Source organism: Anas platyrhynchos, chromosome 2 (genome assembly GCF_047663525.1).
Source record: "Anas platyrhynchos isolate ZD024472 breed Pekin duck chromosome 2, IASCAAS_PekinDuck_T2T, whole genome shotgun sequence".
Lineage (NCBI taxonomy): Eukaryota > Metazoa > Chordata > Aves > Anseriformes > Anatidae > Anas > Anas platyrhynchos.
In genome coordinates, this window is record NC_092588.1 from 138,714,742 (window position 1) to 138,730,653 (window position 15,912).

Below are 15,912 nucleotides of genomic sequence, written 5' to 3' on the forward strand. Positions count from 1 at the left end.
GAAATTTTGCCTAATCCTTTATTCTCCCTACAGTGTTATAAAATATTTGGATCCAGAGAAGAAGACAGACTGACTTGGCACTCTGCAAGAAGTGCTTGTATAGAATTAGGGGGAAATTTGGCCTCTATTCACAATGATCAAGTGCAAGGTATGAAATCCCAACCTTTTGGTGTTAGGTACGATGCCAGTAAATGTCACTAAAAACATCATAATTATTAGCTAAAATTGTAACAGTGGCTGCTGCGACCAAATATAGTCTTCCTAGAGGTTAACAGCTTCGATATTTGAGCACACTGAAGTGACATATCTGAACTACTACTACTATCAGGCTCCCCAGGGAAGTGGTCACTGCACCGAGCCTGACTGAATTTAAGAAGAGATTGGACTGTGCACTTAGTCACATGGTCTGAACTTGGGTAGACCTGTGCGGTGTCAAGAGTTGGACTTGATGATCCTTAAGGGTCCCTTCCAACTCAGGATATTCTATGATTCTATGATTCTATTCTACTTATTTGCACTGGATCACAACATTCAGGTCCTGTATATACTGATGACGGTGCACAGAACCTCGTAGCAATACTGGTCCTGGGGAAATAATTGTAAAATAAATCACATAGTGACAATAAAGATGAATACTCGTGATTTCATTGCAATATAACCCCTCTGCGCTCCCCCCCCCCCCCCCCCACAGTAGGTTAGGTTACTAACCTAACAGTAGGAGAAACCTACTATCCACATCCATTTAAAATCTTAGTGCCTTCTTTGTTTCCTCCTCACCCGTCCCTCTCCTGAATCCCTCTGACCTTCCCCAGCACCTTTCCTTTCCTATAAAACTCATTCTTTGAAGCCACTAAATGAGTTTTTGGCCTATCTAATGGTCCAAAACGGACTCCATATCTAAATAGCTCCTGTGAAGGAAGACCCAGAGCTGCTTAATCCAGACAGCAGACTGGAGTGAGCTATTATGGCACTTCTCATCTCTTGGCAAAACCATAGGGCGGAAAGAGCAGAAGGATCTGTTCCCTGTGGTTTTGGAAGGTAGGATAAATAGCAATGGCTTGAAATGGCCCCAGAAATTGAGGTTTGACAGTAAACAAACATCCATCAGAAATGACATATGGACAGTTTATGCTACCTTTAGGAAGGTTGATTAATGCTTTGAAGTCCCTTCTAACCTTAATTTCTATAATATTTCTAAGAACACTGTGAGTAGCATTTTTATCTTAAAAACTATCCCTTTCATATTTTTAATAGAATTAAGATGCTTCTGTTAAATTACCCATTTTTAAATATCTTTTGTTTTAGCCTTCCTCACCTTCAATCTAAAGGATGTCTCCAGTGAAACTTGGATTGGATTAAATGATATTAATAATGAGGGCAGTTATCTGTGGACGGATGGAAGCTCTTTTGACTATTCACATTGGGCAAGACAATTCCCTTTTAGGGATAAATATATTGAAGTTAATGGGAGGTATACTACAATACAGGTAAACAGAAACAAAAAAATCAGCAAGTGCATAACTTAGATAATATCCTCTAACTTAGTGTAACTGGCCTGAATTCTGAATTCTCTCAGCTAGGATCTCTATACTTTAATGTCTTTAAGTAGAAAAAAAATGAATAATATTTCAGAGATCAAGTCTTTAAAGATGTACCCAGTGATTAATAGGTCTGTTAAGAATATACATGTAAACTTATTGTCATCCCTTTGCAGAAGTTTAGAACTGCAGAAAAAGAATGCTCTACTATAATTACTGTTAGACTTATTTAGAATTATTAGATTTAGGAGATTTAAATGAAAACATTCTATTAATATAAAATATATTAACATGAAATACATTATATTAATATCTGTGATATATTAACTGAAAATACAAATTCTACTAAATGTGCTGGGTTTCTTATTTCATTTTATTACTTCTTCTTGACAGCATGAATCCAAATGAAAGTTCAACAAGTTAAGTATTGATTACCATAAACCATATAGCAAAAATAGCTTTGGTGCACTTCAAGAAATTTTAGTAATGTGACAAAATTTCCTACAGTAATCTGCCAGGGAAAATACATTGGCTTATGATGTAAACCATGATACATTTCTTTTCCAATAAATTACACAGTAGAACAAAAGAAAAAAAAATCAGAGAAGAAAGCTATTAATTTGGCCTCCTCAGAACTTCCTCTGTTAATTTGCCAGACATTTTGTTCTTTATCTACTATAACTTTATTTTTCAATTTTTCCCTAGATTGACTGTATTGCCATGACAAAAAGATCTGTAAATGAAGCAAGGCGCTGGGAAAACACTGACTGTCAGGACAACAAAAGTTATGTTTGCCAGATGGACAGCAGTAAGTTTTATTTTTCATCTTCTTTTTTGGAAGACTTACTGAACAATGTGAGTGTACAAGTCCTCAGTTACAATTGCCTGTCTGTGTCTGTAGCAATTGGCGTGAAGGAAGCAGGGATCCTTTCCCAACTCAAGAATTCCAGATATGAAACCTTCTCTAGGATAAGGATCACAGAAAAGTTTTTGCTTTGTGGCCTCTCCCCACCGACATACACAGCATTCACAGAGTCTGAATACACCTACACGTCAGATCTGCATTTAGATCTGGTGCCTGCACATGACAGGTAGACACTTTGAAGGCAGGATTCATCTCATCCTGAAGGATGAGATTAATCTAACACAGGTTAGAAGACCCATGCCTTCAAAATCCCATTTTTATCTGTTGACTTAAAAAGGAGTTTAGCCATCTGTGAGATAGTCAACAGGCCCAGATATATGTATCTGAATAAGGTGATTTTGTAAATGTAAATAGAAAGCATGGAGAAAAGTCCATCAATAACACCCACCATAGGTACATAGGTATCTCAGCTAGCTTTACAATACAGCAAAAGCCACCCCCACCTCCAGACATCAGCCCTTCTCTCTTACCAAAAACCCTTCCTCACACATATCACATATTCCCTTGGGAGGAGATTGTGTGTGTGTGTGTGTGTGTGTGTGTGTGTGTGTGTGTGTGTTAATTAAGGTCAGTTACACTCCCTAGCAATGCTTTTGTAACACAAGACTAAGGATCAGAAGGGCAAAAGCTCCAGTTTTCTTCACATATCCTCAGGGTGGGAGACACATCCGGAACATAGCTACACTGCAGAGTCTGCAGGAAGAGAAATGGGAACTGCTAGGTAGCAAGTCATGTTCTGCAACTGAAAATACAGGAAGAAGGCACATCTGGACCACATGCTTCAGGCTCTGTCCCATGCAAGTGCAGAAAGCTACACAAAGGCATCACTAGCAGAAACACTTTCCAGGGCATTCTCAATACCACATGAACATGTATGTCCTTTTTCTGCACCCATCATCATTTCTAGGTCTTTGTCTTCTCCTTCCACATTTAAGGCAGAATTATATATATATACATACATATATATATATATATATACATATATATTTCATTTTATTCTTCATTGAAAAGAAGCAGTAGAGTCTTCTTAGACTTAGAATGAAACTTGTTCCTGTTGATTTGATCCCCAAATTGATCCTATTTTTAAACTCAAGTGGAATGGAGATTCTGCACCATGCTTTTACCTGCACTGCAGGAAGGGAACCTAGAGATAGGAGGAGAATTCCTGTGTGACGAGTATTCACATATTTTATCTGGTGAGAGTGTATGTCCACAAACATGCACAACACTTCCTCTGCTTCTCCCTAATCTCTGAATGCACTATAGTGCACTATACATAGTAGACTATAGTGTAACTATAGTATATAACTATAGTTACAAACAATTCTGTTACCATTAAAGTGTGTCCTGCATTTTAAATACAAAATATTTTACTTGATGTTTATGTTGCCACACAATATTAATCTATTACTTAAAGGTTTTCTTGTCTTCCTCTCAAATCTATATCTCTTTCCTGCAGAGCCTGAACTCTTTCATTCCACAACTGCTCCAGATTTTGATTTTGTCCATTATAGTAACAGCAGCTATTTGATTATTCCTTCTAAAATGAATTGGGAAGAAGCAAGAAAAGCCTGCAAAGAGAAATCTTCAGATCTTGCCAGCATTTTAGATTATTACAGTAATATATTCCTGCTGCTGCAGGCAGTGCCATATGGAGAGCCCTTATGGATTGGGCTCAAAAGTAATGCGGTAAGTTTAATAAGTTGAAGGGTGATGTGGTTAAATGCTATGGCTGGATTACTATCAGAAGGAAGATTTGTAGCACGAATAGGGACCTAGGACTGGGGGTCCATTTAACTTTATTTAACTTATTTAACTTTAACTTGTCAGCTCCGTGACTGAGTGCCAAAATGAGTCTCAGCTTCTCTGATGAATGAAATTGTCCAATGTACTTACATTACGTACTATCTTTACTGTACTTTATTGCATCTTTGAGCTAAATAAATTACATTGATATTAAAAATTAGTTCTTCCATCAGTAATGATTTTCTTTACTAGTGTTTTTTTTTTCTTTCCTTTTTTACTAATTTTGTTTCTGCATTGATATATAACATAGCAAAACATGTTTGAAACACAGTATCCCTATGGAGACCTTGCAATAAATGCTTGATGTAGATCCTCCCAGTTGCAGAACTCCACAGGAGATGTCTATCCAAAACAAATACTAGTGTTTAAGTACACTTAACATCAAAGTTGGCTGATATAACAGTTGTAGAAATGTGGTTTATAAAGCAGTCAAAATTCCATTGTGATCAAGTTTAGATCACCAGACATCATCTTACCAGACTTCTAAATAAATGAGCTGGCCCTGCTGGTGCAGAGTGAGACTCTGAGCTTCTTCCCATTCCTTTGGCAGTGATCTTTCTCTGATTATGCTGAGCTCAGCAGGAGCTTGTGTACTTGTCCTTTTGACACTTAAGGCTTCTGTTCCTGTGTTGTTCTTTTGCTCCTAAGAAACTTCCACTTTTCTGAGATTCTCATAGTAACAGCTGTGTTTTACTCCTGGATGTTTCTCCTGCAACCTGTACTTGAGCTTAGAGTCCTCGTTTGATAGCCAGCTTCAGAGCTCCAGTTCCCCTGAACTCTCTACAGGCTTTGTGTTCCTGGTGCTCACGTTACTCTTTGTGGTGACCTGACTCTTCTGCAACAGTGATTCTACCTCACAACATTGCCCAGCAAGGGACTGAGCACCAGAAGTACCTGGGAAGCCCCATTTAGCTTTCAAAACACCTTCATGGGTGGTGTTCTGCTGTTGTACTGTTACATTGCTTTTACATATTAATCAAATTAGAATTTGATTAATGTTCTAACAGGGCTTGCACAGAAATACAAACTGAGCTTCTAATATCATTGCAAGAAGGTGCATTTTATAAATCAGCTTATCTGAGTTTACAGTGTAGAAAAAATATATTAAAAAGTCTGTTTCAATTTTAGGGTTACGGATATTACAGATGGACTGATAAAAGGAAAATTGATTTTTCTAATTGGCACTACAGAGAACCAAAAGAGAAAAAAGCCTGTGTCTACCTAGGTGTCCACGGGACCTGGAAAACAGCACCTTGTAATGAAAAACATTTTCCTGTCTGCAAAATGTCTGAGGGTAAGATGATTGATGGATGATGACATTTGGTTTTAAGGAAGAAATCTTGCTGGATCTGTTTCAACTAAAGTACATATCTTTAAGTAAATATTACAGAATAATAACCCTGTGTGTGCAGTGTCAATACCTTTGTATTGCATGAACAATGTTTTATTTTTAAGAAGTTATTCACGGGCAAAGATCCTGCCATTTTATTGGACTCGGGTGATAAATGCAGTAGGATTTCAATGCTGCAGGCAGACAGGAAACACAGATTGTGAGAATACTAAACTTTTTACTGCTTTAGAGTATAAAACATGAAACTTTTTGCTGACAGAGATTTTGTGGGAAGGATTAGAGCCAATAAAGCCCATGAAATATAAAATAATTTTTGTTCCTTCAATGTAAGTAGTGTTCAATACCAGCTTCACTGTTATTGTATTCTAAAAACTGGGGAAAGGAGGACTAGTTATGTTTGGTTATTAATAAAATAGGAAGTCTGGTGACTGCTGATCATGTATGACAGTATTAGAAAAATAAAGTCTGTTACAGGCTGAAACAAAAGTTCTTAATTCACAGTGTTTCTATGGACCTCACAGAGGAATACTACAAATTAAAACACAGGCAAACTCTAGGATGGGAACTTTTTGTCCTTCATTTGTCCTAGGTCAACTGCTGTTAGCTGTAGTAACAGAGTTAATGGAAATTCAGAGATTCTTTTGAGCTGTTTTAGTGTAGTTCAGCTTTAATTTCTTCTCCAGGACATGTTCTAAGCTTCATCTCCATTCATTTGCAACTTTCATTTTACTTTAAAATGTATGTACTGACTGAAACTGTACTCACTGTTTCACCCCATAATGTCATTGATTGTGGGAAAATGTGAACCTTCTACACAAATACTCAATGAGCTTCCAATTATTTCATGTATTGTCAAACTGTTTAGAAACTTTATGTAAGAATTATCTCAAGGAGAATATTAGATTGGAAATTAGATTAGATTAGATTGGAAAAAGGAGAACTAAAGAATACATAGGGCCGCTCCTTGATAGGGAAGGTCTCCTCACAGACAATGACATAGGCAAAGCAGAGATGCTTAACGCCTTCTTTGCCTCTGTCTTCAATGCCGATGATGGGCTTCGGGACCCAGGGTGCCCTGAGCTGGAGGACCAGGACGGTGGGGATGACAAACTCCCAACCGACCCTGAACGTGTGCGGGATTTGCTACTCCACCTGGATCCCTACAAGTCCATGGGTCCGGATGGGATTCATCCCCGGGTGCTGAAAGAGCTGGCGGACATCATCGCGGAACCTCTCTCAATTATTTTTCAACGATCCTGGGAATCTGGAGAGGTCCCGGTAGACTGGAAGCTGGCAAATGTTGTGCCGATTTTCAAGAAGGGTCAGAAAGAAGACCCTAGCAATTACAGGCCTGTCAGTCTCATGTCAGTGCCTGGTAAAATCATGGAGAAGATGGTTCTCGAACTTATTGAGGCGCACCTGGGGGACAAAGCAGTCATTGGTCCCAGCCAGCATGGGTTTGTGAAGGGTAGGTCCTGCCTAACTAACCTGATTTCCTTTTATGAGAAGATCACCCGTATGGTGGACCAAGGGAAACCAGCTGATGTGATTTTTTTGGACTTCAGCAAGGCTTTTGACACGGTTTCCCATAGGATCCTACTGGACAAAATGTCCACCATACAGCTAAATAAAAACATCATACGATGGGTGAGCAATTGGCTAACGGGCAGGGCCCAAAGGGTTATGGTGAATGGGGCTGCGTCAGGCTGGCGGGCGGTCACCAGTGGGGTCCCTCAAGGCTCCATTTTAGGGCCGGTACTTTTCAATATTTTTATAAACGATCTGGATGTAGGAATAGAAGGTATTTTGAGCAAGTTTGCTGATGACACCAAACTTGGAGGAGTTGTGGACTCTGTTGAGGGTGGAAAGGCCTTGCAGAGGGATCTGGATAGGTTGGAGAGCTGGGCGATCGCCAACCGCATGAAGTTCAATAAGAGCAAGTGCCGGGTCCTGCACCTGGGACGGGGAAACCCCGGCTGCACGTACAGACTGGGCGATGAGACGCTGGAGAGCAGCCTAGAAGAGAGGGATCTGGGGGTCGTGGTAGACAGCAAGTTGAATATGAGCCAGCAGTGTGCCCTGGCAGCCAGGAGGGCCAACCGTGTCCTGGGGTGCATCAAGCACGGCATCGCTAGTAGGTCAAGGGAGGTGATTGTCCCGCTCTACTCTGCGCTGGTGAGGCCTCACCTCGAGTACTGTGTGCAGTTCTGGGCACCACAGTATAAAAAGGACATGAAACTGTTGGAGAGTGTCCAGAGGAGGGCTACGAAGATGGTGAAAGGCCTGGAGGGGAAGACGTATGAGGAACGGCTGAGGGCACTGGGCCTGTTCAGCCTGGAGAAGAGGAGGCTGAGGGGAGACCTCATCGCAGTCTACAACTTCCTCGTAAGGGGGTGTCGAGAGGCAGGAGACCTTTTCTCCATTAACACCAGTGACAGGACCTGCGGGAACGGGGTTAAGCTGAGGCAGGGGAAGTTTAGGCTGGACATCAGGAAGGGGTTCTTCACAGAGAGAGTGGTTGCACACTGGAACAGGCTCCCCAGGGAAGTGGTCACTGCACCGAGTCTGTCTGAATTTAAGGAGAGATTGGACTGTGCACTTAGTCACATGGTCTGAACTTTTGGGTAGACCTGTGCGGTGTCAAGAGTTGGACTTGATGATCCTTAAGGGTCCCTTCCAACTCAGGATATTCTATGATTCTATGATTCTATGAAATTTCCTTAGTTATTTATGATTTGTGTGGTAACTCATTAAAAATCAAATTATTTGAAACTCTTGAGGGTTTTCTAGTTTTCTAGTTTTTTTATTCTTTTTACTGTATCTCTTATTTGTATGAAGTTGACGGTCATAAGAAATAACTGAAATTAAAAAACTTGAACACCCATATATTCTTTGGGCAGCCCAAGTTTCATTTAACTGGTAACACTGAAGAGTTCAGGCTCATATTGAACTGCTTATCTGCAACTGAGCAGTTCTGCTCCTTATCACTCTCCCCATAGTCACCGATAATTCTAGTAATTCAGAATACTTAGAATACTTTAAGTAGTTTTAAGAGTTTTTTTTGTTTTTGTTTTTGTTTTTGTTTTTGTTTTTTTATAAACTCGATTTCATATCTGAAAAACTGCAGTGCCTATTGAATGAAAGCATCCATAATATCACATTTCTTTTAGGTATACTTCCTTCTGATCCGCCACAGGATATTGGAAAGTGTCCTGAATCTGATCACATAGCTTGGATTACTTTCCGAAGCTACTGCTATTATTTCAATGCCAATGAAATGAGCTGGGCTCAGTCTGTGACTCAATGCATTCAGTCAGGTAATTAGTTTTACTCAAATGAAATTTCAATCTTGACATAGAAAAGAAAATCACATTTTAAAAGTCTTGAAAACTACTGCAATATCTATACATATGTGTATATACGTATGTACACACATATGTATATATGCTTATATAAAATTTCACTTACACTGAAATAAAGGTGATCAGATTTTTGTTTTGTTTTCTTTCTTTTTTTTTCTTTTTTCTTTTGTGTTTTTTTTTTTTTTTCCCCTTACCAGCTGTGTTTAGTTCTAACACTGTAATCTTTGCTTACAAATATATATATTATATTTATTCACAAAATTTCTACTTTTAGTGAGATTTTAAAGTAGGTGAACTTCTTTCTGGCTGTATCTCTTCTTTTCTGTATCTCTTCCTATGAAAGGACAAAAGTAAGTGTTATAATAGCAATCATTTATTTTTAACTCGGGCTGTGTGATCTGAAAAGGATTGCAAGTACTGCCTGACAGCCCTTGCTTTACCAGCGATGGGCTCCCTGGCAGCCTGCAGAGCCAGGGGATGCTTTCTTCCCTCCTCTTGGAGGTGTCTGGACCTGGCCAAGACCATGAGCTTTGTCCGTCCTCCACCCACACTGGTGAATTGTCTGGTAGCCAGGTACATCATCCATGTCTTCAGAAGGCTGTGAAAAAGAAAAAGAAACATTATGCTGTCCAAATTAAATGTGTCCTGTTTCACTTCATTAGATCCTCTTAGCCCTCTTCCTCCAGCACTTGTAATTTGCAAACACTTTCAGAAAAATTAATCCTAGTTTGAATTACAAACATGCTTGCTGTGCAGTTTTACCTGCTACATAATAACCTGTCAAGGTCATGAAGAAGAAATAAATAACAATCTATAATAACCATCCATAACAAAAATATTATCCAAGCACTTGAAAAATAATGTGCTCTTTTATTATTATTTTTTTTTATTTTTTTTCCTGGTGTTTCAAAATTGCCATCCTTATTGTGCTTTCATGTTTTTTATTACAGACTCACAGTCTGTGCTTTAAGCAGTCTCTGCTTAAACCCTTGCTTACTCCTACTGTCAGGAAGGAGTTTTTATAGTTAATCTTGTCCTATGTCAAAGGCTGAAACTTTGGATGACTTCTACAGCAAGGCATATCTCCAACCATCTTCTGTTTGTTTTCTTATGTGCGATAGGTGGCACCTTGGCTTCTGTAGAAGACTTGGCTGAATCAAACTTTCTAGCAGAACAAGCAGACTTATACACAAGCAAGACCAGTGGCTTTTGGATAGGAATATACAGAAATGCAGATGGTAAATATTTGTATTTCTACATATAATCACAAATAGGATTCATGAAATGAACAGAAATACAATGTATTGCTGCTTTTGAGGAACTAATTCAAGGTAAAAGGTAGTTAAAACCAAACAAAAATAGATTTATAGCATACTAATTTAAAAACTCTTGGAAGTGTGTGGGTTTATCCAATAGGTGTGAAAGGCTGTAGAAAAGAAGTCAGCTTGGCTTCAGTTATGGATCTTGGCTATTCTCTGGATCCACCAGAGGGGATGCGCCTTCTTGCCAGCATGGGCACTGCCTCCATTCCAATATTTTTATTGTATATCTGGTTTAGTAGCAAAGGTGTGGATAGGTGTTGGGAATATCTCTCAAGAGGCAAAACACAAAAGACACTATTCTATGGGAATGTAGGATGCAATGTGTAATTGAGACAATGACTGGGCCTCATTCCTAAATTCCACTGATTGGGAAGTGCTGTAATCCGTGACAATTTTGCACGGCTGCTAATTGGCTGCCATGTAACCAAGACTTCACAGAAGATACCTATCCCTGACGCATACCATTGATCATTCCCTCTATCCTTAGCCCTCCCTGGCGATGTGTCTCCCACTCCTGGTCTGCAAGAAGGCAATGCCCTCCCTGATTGCTTTGTGCTCCAGTTGGGAATGCATCTCAGCAGGCCCCACCTTCTCCTGGCCGGGCAGTACCCATTGAAAGGACTGTGGGTGTCTGGTTGGAGCTCCATCACACTTCTCTGAATGGAGAAAATTAGGCTACTGGCTACCAGAGAAATCATCCAGTAAAAAACATGTAACTGCAAAAAAAAAAACCAAACCAAACCAAACCAAACCAAACCAAACCAAACCAAACCAAACCAAACCAACAACAACAAAAAAACACACACACAAAACACAACATTAGTTTCAGCCCACAATCATTCAGAAAGAATTTTTTTTATGATTCTGTTTAACTCATTGATAATTCAATATTTTTATTTTAGAGCTTATGCTAAACATAAATATTTTAATTTTAAATAAGTGTATTTCAAGCTTTGCAATAAAAGTTCCTTAATTTTCAGCAAGTGCTGCTGAAAAAAGAATTTAGAAGGTCAAAAAAAAGAAAAAGTCTAATTCTACTTTGAAAAGTAGAACTCGAACTCTAGAACTCTAGAGAACTATAGAACTATAGAACTCTAGTTCTGTTTGAAAATATAGTCCACTAGACAAGAAAACATGGAGATATGTAAATTAAGTGTTATGATTAGCAAATCCATAAATCATAAAGCTGAAATGCAATTATATTTTTTTTAAGATGAGAATTGAGAGAAATAAAATGCATTAGAAAATAACCACAGAGGGGATTTTTGAAGAGGAAAAATAACACTAGTGAAGATCTTTGATGTGAAACTATTAGTATTGCTACTAACATTTGCACCACCAGGGCTGCTGCTTTGGCAAGACAACAGTGCCTTTGACTTTGTCAACTGGGGTGAAGAAGAGCCCTCAATGGAACAGCTTGATTACTGCGTGCAACTTTCTGCCTCCTCCGGGTACTGGAGTGCCATTCCTTGCTCTTCTGAAAAAGGGTTTATTTGTAAGAAACCAAAGAGTAAGTGACTTGTTTAATAATTGCTCTTGATGGTTATGGCTTTATTTCAGTAGTAATAATATAATTTACTACAAAAGACCCACAATTTATGTCAAATAAAATGCTCTATTTACAGACTTATCCTATCACTTGTTTCAACGTTCAGCCAAAAATATTACAAATACATAGAGCTGTATGTACTGTTCATGTTTTATTACTTTATAACTTCAGATTTTCTCACATTCTGTAATGAATATTCAATTAGTAACCAAAGATTATCAATGTTTTCCGGAAAATGTTTAAGCTCCTCTGTGGTTTTTCTCCCTTCCAACATGCACACGCATTTTCCTGGTAACATTAATTCCTGTTCTATGGAACAAGAGTTGCATCAATTATTTGCTTTTCTTCCTCTTGCTGCACTGTTACATGCTGTTCCAGCAAGAGATGGATGAAGCAATTTCATTTAAATAATAACAGAACGGAAGCAGAATCCAGAGCACGTATAGTGACCTTTGAAAATAGTTGAAGTGTTTTGGTTAGCATTTATTTTTTTAATGTTGTGTTTCTGTGTAACTGAGCACCATCTGCTTTGGTCAGGAAGTAGAAATATCAGAATATAGTGAGCCAAGCAGCCATGTGGTATTTTTGAGTTCAACTGTTAATTTTGAAAAAGATTTATTTATTATTTTTTTTAAAGTACAATTTCCTGCCCTATTTCGCAACCCCCAAGCTTCAGCACATTTCTGAGGTTCTGTCCTTTCTCCTAGCAGAGCAAAGCTGCAGCTGGTGTGGCAAACAGCTGTACATGCTTTGGTAGTGGCAGAGCATTTTCTGAAATGGAAAATTCCTCTTTTAGGGCAACTTCAAGTTTTCTTTGGGTAGTTAGAGAAAAAGACACTACAGGAAGGTAATGCCTTGTTACCAGTTATATCAGAAAGCACAAACTCAGGATCTACACATAATTTGTTTTGAGGGTTTGATTAGGAGTGGCCCTTAAGTGCCATGCCAAAGTGCTGATAATATTCCCTTGATAATATTCCCTTAATATTCCCTTGACACCAGGCTCTCCAGCAGAACATTCTTTCTGAATAAGCACCCTTAACAACACAGCAAGCCCTGCATCCTCCCAAGGGACAATTTAACAGTTGTATTTCGTCCTTGCCCATGAACAGGCCAGAGCTTAATGTTGTGCTGTGCTTCTTCTGTGGCTGCACAGCTCCTTTTGCTTGCTGCACTGAAATGCTCAGGCCATAGGCCAGCTTGCACCCAGCTTGCACTGTCCAGTGTGCGGAGAAATATCTTGCAGACAGCGCCCTCTTTGCACAGCTGGGAAAAACTGCATAAGAAAGCTTGAGCTGATAAATGTAATTACAGATGCAAATGGATTACAGTGAATTAAAAATCTGCTGGGTCTCAAAGGAACCGTGTGCTGTACAGGAAAATTGTCCTATAGCCTTAGCATTTGATCAAGTTGTTCCCATCTGCTGATGTGCAGACCCAACAATGACAAGATTTATCAGCCAGAGGGGAAGGGAAAGCCAGCCTGATGCAGTCAGGAGCTATCTGTGCTTGGAGATTATTTGGTTACTAATAAAGGGTCAAGAAGGAGGCTTTGAAATGCAAAACATTGTAGTTTCATACGTTGAATATCAGGTTGAAATCAATCACACATTTTCATTATTAATTTAACAAATGTGTTTCTAGAAGATGCGTTAAAGTAACCTTGGTGTGCAGGTTACCAGATCTTTAGCTGAAAATGGTCTGTCAGGATGGGAATGTAATTTTGACAAAACATCTGTCTTTCTCTTTGACAGCTATTCTTAAAGTAACTGCAAATATGAAAGGTAGGCTATATTTTTCCTTCCCAATAACTTCAAAGTGACATGTAAACAAACACTTGTATTTTTTTAATGTATTGAATTTATGAAATTATGATTTTTTATAATTTCATATGATTATGATTTCATGAAATATAAAATTTATGAAATATACATATATTTGGTTTATATATTTATTTATGTTTTTAGTTTACTTAGTTGCCATTGAATTAATTGCCATAATGATTTAGCAGTACCTAGAAGACACACACAGCATCCCAAGAAAACTAAATGCTTCGGTAAACTGATCACCCTCTCTTTGCTCCTTCATATGCTCTAATGTCTGTGAGGGGGCTGACACACAGACACCGCGATAGATTTTTAATACAGCTCTCATCCTAAAAAAGCATGTGAGCGTATTTACACCTTAACAACCACAGCTTCTTTGTCAACTTCCTATACTTGCCTCAAGAGAGCAGTTGAAGAAGGCCAGGGGATGTTGGAAGTTAAATTCCACTTCCTTCATAAACATGGGTTCCTGATTAACACCACAGTAACTAAGGGGAAAATTAGTCCAGTAGTCTACATATTTTTGGCTCTAATAGGCACGCTTCTAATAACTTTGTATTCATTTACAGATGCCAAAAAAGACAAAGAACATGGTCAGAGCACTGTTTGGATACTTACTCTGGTCGTCATCATTTTAGTAGCGATGGGTTTCATGGCTTATTTCTTATTCAAGATCAAAAACCAAAGGGAGACTCAACGAGCAGTGAGGCAATATAGCACACTGCTAGAGCACAGCAGTAACCTACCTGGAGGGGACGATGATAATGATCCTGCCAGCAACAAAGAAAAAGATGAACACAGCATCATCTAATGTGATTACATAGCTAAACTGTAAAGTCGAGCTTAAAAAATAATTTAGCCAGAACAAAAGAAGTCATAGTAAATGTTACATACACCAGCTTACATTATGAACTAAAGTAGCAATTATTCCTTTTGTATGGATGAAGGACTATTGCTCTATGCTTTTCAAGACATTCTCTCAGGACTAAGACTCAGAGTACTGTGTAAAATCGCTAAGTAAACAAGCATGACAAATAGAAGATCCAGTGTGTATCTGGAGTTAAAAGATATGGATCAATAACCTAGTGTTTGTTTTTTTTTAGAGATCTGTGGCACCATCACACACAGAACAAAGTACAGATACACATTGAGCGTTCGACACCACTCAGCCCCAAAGCCTGCCTTTTGAGGGTGCATACTGATACTCAAATGAAATGGTGTTTGGAATAACCAGAGATTTACATGAATTGCTTTCCTCCATTATCACACCTTTATTACACACTAAACAAATAAAATTGCCATAATATTGTAACTTGCCATATTGCCTTTCTTGTCATAATATTGTAGCTATAAGTGAAATATTTGTCCTGCATTCATGGAGTTTCAGAGCTTCAGTTTAGATTAGTGATATTCTTTGACAATGGACATTTTGCATCAATTAAATATTACATTATATCAATAAAGGATCTATATCTTACATAATAATACTTCAGTGCTGTTGAATTAGCATGCTAATGCTCAACTGTGTTATATGAATTGGTGACCAAATGAGTCATGTACGTTATAAGATTATAAGGAAACACAGAAACATGAACAAGGCATCAGAATAAAAATAAATGTAAATAAACTATAAAATAATGTGAATGCCAAATAAAGCTGGAAGAATCCTTTCCTGTTTTATTTCACTTGACATCTCATTTTTCTATGCCTTCTCGTAACCTCCAGCTCTCTGACAATTCAACTCATGATAGGACATTGTATTCATGCTTAACCTCAGATGGTTCAGGCCAGTAAGGCAGTGGGGCAAAGAACAACATCTTGGTAGTGTATCATGTGTACTGTGCTGTTTGTTTATTCTATGTTGTCTACGCAAGACTGGGAAAAATAAAAAAATAAAAAAAAAGAAAAAAAAAAAGAAAAAGAAAAAAAAAAAAAAGAAAGACCTTAAGGAAGTCCTCTGGTAAAAACAGACCCTTAAGAAGTGCATAGAAACTGTACAGGTGAGGTTGTTGGGAAGGAGAGATTCATATGATGTTGGATTGGTGGTTGATGGATATTGAAGTCAAGAAGAAAATATTTCAGAGGCCAGGAAATGAAGGGCATTCTGTGCTAAAACTATTTTTACTGTCAGTCCCCTTGATCTTACAATTTTTTATTTATTTTCCTTCATGAAAGTTAGAAAATGTACCAATGTTTATGTTTTTGTAAATACTGACATTGAACTGAATCCAGC

General features: G+C 38.3%; 1 protein-coding gene across 1 annotated transcript in view; it reads left to right on the forward strand.

The window, feature by feature from the left end:
- The window catches only part of LOC106015064 (macrophage mannose receptor 1), a 36,932-nt gene extending 21,568 nt beyond the window's left edge, over positions 1–15,364 (forward strand). The window contains exons 20-29 of the mRNA XM_027450681.3: positions 34–148; positions 1,306–1,487; positions 2,244–2,346; positions 3,923–4,152; positions 5,398–5,563; positions 8,791–8,937; positions 10,104–10,220; positions 11,647–11,814; positions 13,608–13,637; positions 14,249–15,364. Coding sequence (XP_027306482.2) covers positions 34–148; positions 1,306–1,487; positions 2,244–2,346; positions 3,923–4,152; positions 5,398–5,563; positions 8,791–8,937; positions 10,104–10,220; positions 11,647–11,814; positions 13,608–13,637; positions 14,249–14,490 — 1,500 coding nt within the window. The 3' untranslated portion in view covers positions 14,491–15,364. The remainder of the gene's footprint in view (positions 1–33; positions 149–1,305; positions 1,488–2,243; positions 2,347–3,922; positions 4,153–5,397; positions 5,564–8,790; positions 8,938–10,103; positions 10,221–11,646; positions 11,815–13,607; positions 13,638–14,248) is intronic.
- The last annotated feature ends 548 nt before the right edge of the window (positions 15,365–15,912 follow it).